General features: G+C 41.4%; 1 protein-coding gene across 1 annotated transcript in view; it reads right to left on the bottom strand.

The window, feature by feature from the left end:
- Nucleotides 1–12,031, bottom strand: part of col7a1 (collagen, type VII, alpha 1) — a 138,856-nt gene that overhangs the window by 38,008 nt on the left and 88,817 nt on the right. Inside the window, exons 66-74 of the mRNA XM_083772305.1 lie at nucleotides 10,830–10,865; nucleotides 10,042–10,077; nucleotides 9,394–9,498; nucleotides 5,002–5,067; nucleotides 3,904–3,939; nucleotides 3,776–3,811; nucleotides 3,620–3,667; nucleotides 2,874–2,909; nucleotides 783–902 (exon numbers count right to left, since the gene is read on the bottom strand). Of these exons, the coding sequence (XP_083628431.1) occupies nucleotides 783–902; nucleotides 2,874–2,909; nucleotides 3,620–3,667; nucleotides 3,776–3,811; nucleotides 3,904–3,939; nucleotides 5,002–5,067; nucleotides 9,394–9,498; nucleotides 10,042–10,077; nucleotides 10,830–10,865 (519 nt within the window). The remainder of the gene's footprint in view (nucleotides 1–782; nucleotides 903–2,873; nucleotides 2,910–3,619; nucleotides 3,668–3,775; nucleotides 3,812–3,903; nucleotides 3,940–5,001; nucleotides 5,068–9,393; nucleotides 9,499–10,041; nucleotides 10,078–10,829; nucleotides 10,866–12,031) is intronic.

A 12,031-nucleotide genomic window follows, 5' to 3' on the forward strand; every position in this document is an offset into this window, starting at 1 on the left:
GCTTTTTTTTGGGGGAAGGGGGTCCCAGATGACAGTGAAGTGAAAAATTAAACACATTTTTAATACCTAAAAAAAGAACAAGAAATTAATACCATTACTGCATCAAAAGTAATCAACAAACTATGCTATAAAAACTTGTCAAACATTGCCAAATTGTCAAATAATGTATAGGAAAGAGGCAACAATTGTGAAAATACTAGCCAATCTACAAGCTCACAACGCGTTGAGTTGCGAGGCGTTGTACAGTAGCTTGTAGCAAGCAAATGTCTGCTTGCTTTTTAGTCTACTAGCAATTTCCGTTGCTTAGTTTTCATTTATTAGTCCTTATTGGTCGCGTTCCTGTTCTCCCTTTGAGCTTCTTCGGTAGTGGGTACTGTATTTATGAGCATTGTATGTCTGTCCTGTTTTTTTGTTGTGTATTTTTTGTTACTGGCAGAGCTGTGTCACTTATTTTGCCTCTTGTCTTGGCCAGTTCACACTTGTAAAAGAGACTTCAGTCTCAATGTGGTTTTTACTGGTTAAATAAAGGTTAAATAAAAATAAATTTGTAGATTATATGCCCTATCTGTTGACAAGTTCTTGTAGGGGGGTTCAAATATGATTATTTTGGGCGGTTATGGCCTGAAAAGGTTGAGAACCACTGCTACAATACACAACACGTTATACATGGGTATATCAATCAAATGTCACCATCTGTAGTAATGGAGATCTTTGTATATTCTCCTTATCCAATGTCTACAATTTTGCAGTAAAGCCTCCCAAGTGACTCTGGTAGTACTTACATCGGCCCCAGGTGGTCCTCGTTGTCCCAGCTCACCCTTGTCTCCGCGTTGGCCTTTCTCTGGCTTCTGCACCACCACCGGTACGTCCTTCTTGTCCACCATCACCTTCAGGTCAGAAACCTACAGTACATGGACATCAGAAAGGACAGCAAACACTTCAGAATATTCACGGGAAAAGGGCTGATCAATGAAAAAGGTTTACTTCAACATCTGCAATAAAGTGTGTGCAACCACTCTATTAAAATTCAAATATTTGACAATATAGTTGTGGGTAATTAGACATTTTTTATGTGATGTCTCCAAGGGCCTCTAACAAAATGTTGGTGTGAAATATACCGTAACTATTTGAATTTGAATTATTTGGTGCCTACTGACAGTAGTATGTTTGGGAGGCAACTGTAATTGAAAATGTACCCCCAGGATGTGTTTCCCCCCCGGGTGCAGTGTTTGTTTTAGAAACACCAGCAGCGTGGCGCGGCGCTGAGCATTTATTCTGCGCCGGTGCGCTCACCTGTGGCGTTCTTCTCTGTTTGAAACTGCTGAAGCTTGAGCAGAAATATTTTCAACTTGGACGTTTTTAGGCTAGCCTCGGTGGACACGGCACCTTAGTCTGCTGATTGAATAAGTGTTTCTAATCAGCCATGCTGCTTTCCTGCAGTGCACACCAATCACCAAACACCAATCAACCCATTCTCACAACAAGACAGTCCAATTTAAATGCCTCTCTCCTTCACTCGATCACTGCTACTCCATTACTGCTACAGTACATATGCTGCTGGCAAAGCTTTGCCTCCACCACCCCAACCTCCACATTTCTACTTGCGGGGCACAAAGATTCAACTGAAACTCATTGTTTAATTAGCATAGCTTTCAAATCAAACTGAATTAATTCCCTGATTGCGCTTAATTAAGATGCTGGATAGCCAATTCACGGATAATTTTAACCACTTGAACGACAGCATCCATATTCTGTGTGGAACATTGGACAAAAGTAGAAGACTCGTGTGAAGTGAGGGGCGCCAGCGAGGGCAGTATTTATATCAGCCAGATGACGTCTTACGTTGTCATTTACTGTACTGCCTTTAACCCATTCTGACCTGAGATCAGATTCTAAAAATGTATGTTTGAAAATGACAGTTTTCTGAAAAAGCTATGTTTCTATGTCAGTCGTTCTTCGATTTTTCAAAAATAGCAGACCTACAAGCTCTTAGCGCGCCACTCGGTGGCGCGCTATGAGTTTGTAGATCTGCTATTTTTCAATAGCTAAAGCACAACATAGTGCTAACACCAAAATGGGTTCCCGTTCAGAATGGGTTAAACAAACATTAAAGTCCATAGACTTGGCTGGCAAAAAATTACATTATAACTACCCTACACAAACATTAAAGTGTGTAAACACAAACATTGAAGACAAAAGTGAGGACGCAAATTGTGATTGGCCAGAACGAGATGATGTATGATGACATAGATGTTAAGAGCGCCCCTCACTTTAATTAGGCTCTAAACAAACATTAAAAGTCCATAGACCTGGTATCCACTCGACGTAATTTCAGAATGCCATTGGAGGGGCCAACGCCCCTCAAAAAAGCAGTTTTAACAGATTGACCGAGCTTTGCGCAACGTTTGTGCCGCAAATAGGCAATATATTGTAAATGATTCCCGACATGCATAGGGCTCAAGTAGCCTGGTGCATGAATGGCACCATCCTAGTAGATATTAATTACAGATTATTCAATCTAAGCAGTTGCTCTTTCATGAACATCTTTTCCGTATGAACCCATTCTGAACGGGCACCCATTTTGGTGTTAGCATCATGTTATGCTTTAGCTATTGAAAAATAGCAGATCTACAAGCTCATATCGCGCCACCGAGTGGCGCGATACGAGCTTGTAGGTCTGCTATTTTTGAAAAATCGAAGAGCGACTGACATTTTTAGAATCTGATCTCAGGTCAGAATGGTGTTAATCAGACCAGTGTGTGTCCGGCGGAAACCTCGTATGAATCTGATCTCAGGTCAGTATGGGTTAAAGCACACATGTAGACATTGTTCCGTTTCTAAGAACAACATGTATGACTGTGTGTCCCACATACCTGAATCCCAAGGACGCCCAGGGCCTTCTGTACATCCTGACATGAATGAGGACAAGAGATGCAACAGTGTCAGTGGAAGCCAAGAGCACTTCAACATTCACAGTAGTAAAAGTCCGGATTTCTAAATGTACTTCAATAAAAGTGTTGGTATATCAAAATGTACCTAAAGTAGAAGGTACTCATTATGCCGAACGTTCCTTTCACAAGTTTTCAAATGCATAAAAGTCTACAAGCTTACAATGCGTCTCATCGCGATGCAGTGAAGTGGTTATTTAATGTATGTTTAGTAATAATAATCAAAATCTACAATGTAACTAGTATAAACTGAAGCTGTCAAATAAATGTAGTGGAGTAAAAGTACAATATTTGCCTGTAAAAGTATTGGAAATCGGAAATACTCAAGTGAAGTACAAATACCTCAAATTTGTACTTAAGTACAGTACTTGAGTAAATGTACTTAGTTACTTTACACCAGTAGTTCCCAAAGTGGGGTCCGAGTACCCCCAGGGGTCCTTGAGGGAGTTCCAGGGGGTCCCAGCTAAATGATAGTTTGGAACCAAATGGACCTGTTACGGTCCATTTGGTTCTATTTGTACACTCTCAGTTATTTGGCATATATTTTCAAATGGGGGTCCGTGTCCTAATTAGTGTCAATTTGGTGGTCCTTGACATGAAAAAGTTTGGGAACCACTGCTTTACACGACTGCAAGTAGCCTGCCTCCAGGTGACGATCTGACTGGTCTTACCACTGCGGTTCCCGGTTTGCCCGGCGCTCCATCTTCCCCAGGGTCGCCCTGTCAACAACGCAGCATTCTCATCAATAATGTCAGCTCCAAACACACAGAACCTCATTCATATCACACTGTGGCTATTATGGAGGCCGTATTGTTACATGAACTTACCGTGTCACCTTTGAGCCCATGCGCGCCCCTCTCCCCCTGCAACGGAGAGAATCCATACGGTTACAGGAATGACTGGCTGCTTACTGATGCAGGGAACACCCAGATCAATAAAGACAACATTGACTTACTCTGACTCCCACGGCTCCTGGGATCCCAGGCACACCCTGAAGGACAGAGCGGGGACAATGATTAAGAACCAAAAGATATACTATAAATGTGTTTGCAAATTTGTGCGTTTTTATATAACCCTTTCGCTGCGGTCCTCGCAGATTGATGCGCTACGCCGTTTTTCGGAAAACCAGCGGACCTGAAATTTGCTCCGATATTCGGGTCCGAAAACGCAGCAGTTTGCAAAATGGTGCATTTATATTTACTTTCACACACATACACCGATTGCGGCGGAAACCATGCAAGGTACCAACCAGCACATCGGGAGCAATTTGGGGTTCAGTGTCTTGCCCAAAGACACTAAGACATGTAGACAGGAAGAGCTGGGATTCAAACCGCCGACCCATGGATCATTGGACGACCTGCTCTACCTCCTGAGCCACAGTCACCACCTTAAGACGGTGGTAGGGTGCTGAATAAAGTATATACACAGATAAAGATACACGCATGTGCATGCATGCATGCACACACACACACACACACACACACACACACACACACACACACACACACACACACACACACACACACACACACACACACACACACACACACACACACACACACACACACACACACACACACACACACACACACACACACACTTTTACTTTTCTTTCCTTCCTGCGTGTTGCTACAGATAATATGAACCCCTGAAGTGTGAAATCCACAGGGGTAAGAATTATTGAACACGTACAGACTTCCTCCGTACCTTTGGTAAGAAATCAAAAGCAGGTGTGCTTCCTCTGGAAGCCTTTTTAGTTTAGGCAGTGGGTGCTCTGCTATACATATCAAATACCATATTATTCCCAATGAATGACAATGTGTATCCAAGTCTTCCTTTACTTTTTCCTTTGTACATTGTCAGAGTTCCAGTCAGCTGGCCTTTCCTAAGACAAATGGCGTGCAGATTTGCACTAGGAGGTTCAATTATCTGTGTGTTCTCAGTGCTACACCAATGAGGAAAATCAGGTCTGTGGATATTATATAGTAGTATTAATGCAAAGTAAACATGATTAAAATCAGCATTAGAATACTGGAATGTCATGCATACTCACTGGGGTTCCTGGAGGCCCCTGAGGGCCAGGGATGGGTGACGCCTCTACTCCTTTAACGTACACTACCTGCCAGACACAGACAGACAGCAGTGCTGAGACAACATTTCAGCCGGACACACACTGGTCTGATTAACCCATTCTGACCTGAGATCAGATTCTAAAAAATGTCAGTCGTTCTTCGATTTTTCAAAAATAGCAGACCTACAAGCTCGTATCGCGCCACTCGGTGGCGCGATATGAGCTTGTAGATCTGCTATTTTTCAATAGCTAAAGCACAACATGATGCCAACACCAAAATGGGTGCCCGTTCAGAATGGGTTAAATGCAAGCGAGGAATATTCTTTCCTATATGATTGGAATAGTTTTCTTCATCACACCTGTCACTTACTCCCAAGGTGTGCAGAAGCCTCCTTATCTACAGAATACGTACATGATTAAAACATTTATATTTACTGCAGAATTCTGAGTGTCAATTTCACTTTAAGATATACCAGGGGTATTTCACTAGATTAGTGGGCCACTTGTAAAATGACTCATGTTCGTGGTTGTTGTGTGCTATGGGACACAATGGTCATATTATGTCCATTATGGTAACTTATCAGGGCCTGCTTCATAATGCATTTATGCCTTTTGATGTTTGATGTTCTCATTTCTGTGCCAGTTCTTTATAATGCACAGGCTTTGATTTGATATTGAAATAGAATAGAAATAGAACCTAGATATTTCAGTGCAAGGGGTCCCTGGCATGGAGGCATCTTCATGAGAAGAGTAGTGGAGGCAGGCTGAGAAGAAGGTGAAAGTGTATTTGTATGAAGGGAACGTTTTTGAATGAACCCGGCGGCTGATAAGAGCACAAGCTCTTATGACGTATCAATTGAGAATGAGCCATAAAAGCTAGTCAGCCCAGGAGGCTATTGATGTCGAATGAAACATACTGTATAAAAAGTACATGAAGATGTACTGGTAGCAGATGGAGAATTTTCGAATCCACTCAAAAGCTAATGGATGCAGGAGAATTCTTTCTTCAGTGTAATGGACAATAAACAGCCATTCAAAATTGGATGGCAAGCCCAGGCCGTAGCGTAACGGTCTGGGCACCGGACTGGTGATCCAGTCGCGGTGTGCCCCGGGTTCGACTCCCGGACCCGACACGGCCTTTACCGCATGTCATCCCCCCATCTCTCTCCCGTTTCCTGTCAGCCTACTTTCTATCCCTTACAAAATCAATAAAGGCGTAAGACACAAAAAAATATCTTAAAAAAAAAAAAAAAAATTGGATGGCAAATGGATGAAATGCTCTCAAAACGCACCTGTTGTGCTCTTTTATGTTGATGTGCTACTGAAATGTAGCGGACATGTTGAAAGCCACATTATTCTTTAAGTAGTGAGAAGTAGACAACATTTATAGCTGTTTTGTGAATAAGGTCAGTGACAAGGAGGAGGGGGTGCCAAACCGTGCCAAGCTGTTGTGGCTGTGTATGGATTTTCCACACGCTACTGAGTTCCCTATAACACTGATTAGTCACTGTAAAGGTGACTAATCAACGATAAAAAGTGATATAAAATACCAATTGGTATTATTAAAGGGGAGCAATAACCAACCAAAATTAAGTTACCAAACTTTTTATGCTGAGTTTATTTCCTCTCAAAGCAGTGCGCATGTCAAAACCAAGAGGGTTTTTTTTGTACAGTACTTGTAATGTGATCATTCAACACATTAACACAATGGTAGAGTGTGGGAGCATGCGTTAATGACGTTTAGAAGATTTAGAACACTTTCCTGGGGTCTTTATGTGTGTAATATGGGGCTTTAGATATTTTAGATTTTAGCAGTGTCCATGATATCTAGAATGAATAAAGAGGATGGTGCATGGAGGCGTGGCCTATGCTCCTTGGGAGGTTTGCACATGTGCAGTGTAAACAGGAACTGCGATGATGTGTTCCAGCAGAGGTGCTAGATTAAAGCTCATAACTTGTGATGTAAATAATGAGATCCAGAACAGTTGAGAATTAAACAGCAGCCACCCTTCCCTTTTCAAATGTTTTGTATCATCCACAGCACTTGAATGAACAGTATCCATTAATTCCTTTGTCATTTCACAAAAATAAAAGTTTGACACATACTAAAGAACATGGATAATCCACAAAAGAAAATATACAAAAACATTAACATTTAGTGAATGTACTTGTCCTTTATCTTTCAGTCTGTTATACACAACATTTTTCCACAGTTATGAAATTGATATACTTTTTAAAATAAAAACAAAATCTACTTTGTACTATTCTCTTTTTGTGATATCATTTTTATTATTTCAGTTCCGGGTCAGCAACTCTCATGCACCTTAATACTCTATGCTAGCACCTCTGCTGGAACACTCCATCATCGCAGTTCCTGTTTACACTGCACATGTGCAAACCTCCCAAGGAGCCTAGGCCGCGCCTCCGTGCACCATCCTCTTTATTCATTCTAGGGCCCAATCCCAATTGCCTCCCTCAAGCCCTGAGCCCTGGACCCTCATTGACTTTAATGACGTCAGCTGTAAGTGCTTGAGGGTGAGAGGCTGTAAGGGCTCCACATTGTTGTGAAAGAAATGGGACAGCACTTTGAAGATGAGTCCGCCATTCATGACACTTTGCATCACTTTATAAAGACTGTGCCTACCTACATGCTTTGCCTATTTAGTATTTATACATGTATATTATGTTTATTTTAGTATTTAAGCTGATCGTTTTATTATTAGTTTAATAAATACACTTTCCTGTGTTATATGAGTTGTAATATTAATATATAATACTATTCATTATACATTTCATTTCCATATTTTACTTTGCTAATTTTGTCATTTCTCATCATGTTTCCCTTATTATTATTATTGTTATTAAATATATAGCCTATATCCTTCCATTCCGTCTCCTTTTGAGAACAGTGAGAAAGCACTATTGTGTTTGTTGACATTCTAATCGCGATACATAACTAATTTGCATAATTAAATGATTGACGTTCAGAGGATCCCCCTCATTCCACTGGTAACGCTATGAACTGTGGGTAATTTCTTTGCTAAAGTCAGCCCAAAGTCAGCATCGACACTGACTTTGGCAAAGGGCACATAAAGGGGCGGGGCTGAGCCCTCACTGACTTACCGATTTCAAATGGGACATCCCTCAAGCCCTTGCAGACTTCACATGAACCCGCAGCTAAGTCAGTGAGGGCTCATTGAGTCAGCAAGGGAGTGGATTGGGATTGGGCCTAGCATGATATCACAGACACTGGTCTCACTTCCTTCCTGGACTACATTAAGTAAGACAGCCCTCCCCATAGACATATAAACATAGACGCCCTTTCCGGCTCTGGAGTGTGCCTTCCACACTTCCGGCGTACTTCCTCTCCCAGTGTAAATTCTTCTGCCCCTCCTTCAACACACATCGCTCCAACGAACTGCAGTGGCCACTGAGGTATCTATTTCTTTTATATCTATGGCCCTCCCTCTATACACAAGGAGGAGAAGTACACCAAAGGATTATGGGAATTGTGGTCCAGGAAGGAAGTGTGCCCAGTGTCTGTGACATCATGGACATTGTCATGATGACCCCAAGACCGGAAAGTGCAATAATATGTCAAAGCTTTAATGACCTTTATATTTTCATTATTTTTTTGTATTCGGACAGCCTAGCAAAGGGTAAAACGCTCCCAAAATAAATGTAGTCTCTGTGACACATATGTTCTTATATTAAATGTTGTTCTTTGCCATTGTTCTATCATTTTAACTACTTGTGTTTTATTATTTTTATTTTTGTGTCCTGCCCTGTGAAGCACTTTGAGCTGCATTTATGTATGCAAGGTGCTATACAAATAAAGTTTATTATTATTATTATTATCTAGGGGCCGCAATCTGCATTCAAAGATTTTCCTAGAAGCTTTGTCATTGGTCGATTTGCCTGTCTACTTCCTGATTGGTCATTTCGACCACCAACAACAAAGCTTCTATCTAGGAACATCTTTGAATGCAGATTGTGGCCCCTAGATGTGTCACAGAGACTACATTTTGTTTGGGAGGGTTTTACTCATTGCTGGCTGTCTGAATACCAATAAATAAATAAAAAACAATTAAATTAAATTAAAATGTTTAAATAATATTATTTATAGCAGCTTTAACATATATTTCTTTTGCAAAAAAAGGAGCTTCAGTTAACGGTTATTTTGATGTTCAAATGGTCATTATGTACAGTCAACCAACCATCCAATAATAATTTGTTACATTTTTTTTTACATTGGAATATGGAATGTGTTCCAGTGGCCACAAGAAAGCTCTGCTGGCTGCCAGTGGATTATCACTGGTACGTTACCTGTCCAGGAGGACCAATGCTGCCAGTTGAATATCACTGGTACGTTACCTGTCCAGGAGGACCAATGCTGCCAGGCACTCCCTGAGTCCCAGGCTGACCAGCTGGCCCCACAGGCCCAACGAGGCCCTGATCGCCTTTCTGACCATCACGTCCCTACACAAGACACACACACACACACACAAACTGATGCTCGCAACTGCTAAATCAAAGCAGGTGGCTGGCATGGCCGCCTGCCCTCCACTGATGTCCTAGAGATAATTAATTTAGATTTGCACATGAAAACGGCACTCTGACATTTGAAGCCCCTCTGCATCCCCCTCAGAAGTGGCTCACCCTTAAAGGCTAATCCTGATCATTAGAGCATGCATTTCGATATAGCTGCTGCGCGGGGGGGCTTATTGATTCAACAGTGAGTGAGAGTGCGATGGTAATATCAATGATGGAGCGAACTACAGTTTATAAACACACATGAGGGAGATATTCATGAGGAGGAAAGTGTGGTGGAAGGCTCATGTGTAATGCAATAAAGTGAAATAAAGCAAAATCAATACAAGAAGGGAGAAGGACGAGAGGGTAATGCTTCATTTATACGGTGTCGTACGACGGAGTATAAATCAGGCTTTAGAACAGGAAGAGGGTGAAGACAGATAAATGAATGGACAGCAGATGAAAGAATAACAGCATAATGGAACTGACATCTCTTCCAGGTGCGCCTCCATCTCCTTTGTCGCCCTGCAGATTAAAGACAACAATAATAAATAAATGTATTTATAATGCACTTTACATTACAATTCCAACAATGGTAATACGAGCTGTACGCAGACAATGACAACCAGGAGATGTATGACCTTGGCGTATACAAAGGCTACATTACAGTATGTCATTTAGATAGTAGATTATGTAGACATAGCATTCTATAGTGTATAGCCTACTTAGTTTCATTGTACAGATATTCTACTGTTAGACAGATGTTAGGTTCTTAGCTCATGTACTGTATTTGATGTGTTACCATGTGTTGTTGCTTACTGTAAATCGCTCTGGATTAAGAGCGCCTGCTAAATGTCTAAATTGTAATTGTACAAACTTATATCAGTGATATTACATTAATTCAATGTTTGAGTTAAAGTAATTGTTTGACCGTGTTTGTTTGACTGTGGTTTTAAATGTCTGTTATAAAAATAAAATAAAAAAAGCATTTGTTTTTTAAATGAAAAATGTTTTATTTTCAGTCTAACATGGTTGATGGTTGGAGTCTGAAGTTCAATAGGCTTATATAAGAGGGGCTGTATCTGATCAAATTAATATCAAATACTGTATCTACTGTATCAAATTTTTGAATCAAGTAACTTAAAAACTATCTGGGGTGCACACAAAGGTCTGAGAAAATATGAAAATGATCCCAGAAGGGTTCTAAAGTTAAACCTCACTTTAAGTGTCAGTTGATTTGATTATTTTTATTAATCTGAATAACAGACGACACATACCTTTCTACCATCTTCCCCTGGCACACCGTCCTCACCCTGCAACCAAAAAACAACAATAAAAGCAAACAAACAACACTGTCATACAGCAGCAAAACTTTAATAATGCATTGCTGCTGCAATGGGTTATTAATCATTTACTGTATTTTATTAGCAAGTCACTGAAGGAAGATATTAAACAAACAGGCACACTGAGGAGAATGAACTGCCTAACTGAGGGACTGTAGATCAGTACACATCAGCCATAAGACATTTACTACCACCGTTTCACTGAAATGACAGAGAAAAACAGAGGAGGGGCCAGAGGGAGGGGCCAGAGTCAGAGAGTGGTAGGGAAAAGACATACATCCATCCATTCACTTTGGTCGACTAAAACTATGACAAAATGTTCATTGACTACCTTTTTTCACTGACGAAAACGAAATAACAACTATATAAAAACTAAGTTATGATGACTAAAGCTCAGTGGCCTTGTGGTTAGAGTGTCCGCCCTGAGACTGGGAGGTTGGTGTTCGATCCCCAGCCGGGTCATACCAAAGACTATAAAAATGGGACCCAGTGCCAGTATCCCTGCTTGGCACTCAGATAGGGGATCCCTGTGACATACTAGCGTCATGTCCAGGGGATGTACTGTACATCAAGCTGCCTCATGCTACAGCTACAGCTCCTGCCCCATGGGCCTCATGGCTCGGCAAGGCTTACTTAATTACTTTTTTTTCGTCAAGTGAAACCTGACTAATGGAAGCTCCAATGTAGATGACAAGATCGACACCTAGTCATACTGAAGGCCTATCCTGATTGGCTCAAACCATTGGAGCTGAGTTTTCTACCAGTGTTGCGGACTCTATTTTTTATTTTTTTCCTCTATCCTGATTGGCTGCCTTGTCTGCCTCCTCTGGCCAATGGGACAACTGGCAGCATGATCACAATCACGGGGAAGAGCTCACCCCACATACTAGTTATTTCACACGTTTGCAATATTCAAAAGTCACGCGATATAACTTCAAACCCAACGCAGGAGAAACAGTGCAGCGCAGCCAATGCCATCGTGATCGTGGTGGGGGGGTGTGGCAGACAGCCAGCGCACAGCCTGGTGACGCCCGGTTACAGATACAATCGGAACGATTATTATTGTCTATCAGCAACATACGGGTTACGGGTCTTGCAAGGACGGATCGCGTGCGCGTCCTTCAAAATCCCACTAA

Source organism: Protomyctophum parallelum (genome assembly GCF_964188405.1).
Source record: "Protomyctophum parallelum genome assembly, chromosome: 8".
NCBI classification, from domain to species: Eukaryota; Metazoa; Chordata; class Actinopteri; order Myctophiformes; family Myctophidae; genus Protomyctophum; species Protomyctophum parallelum.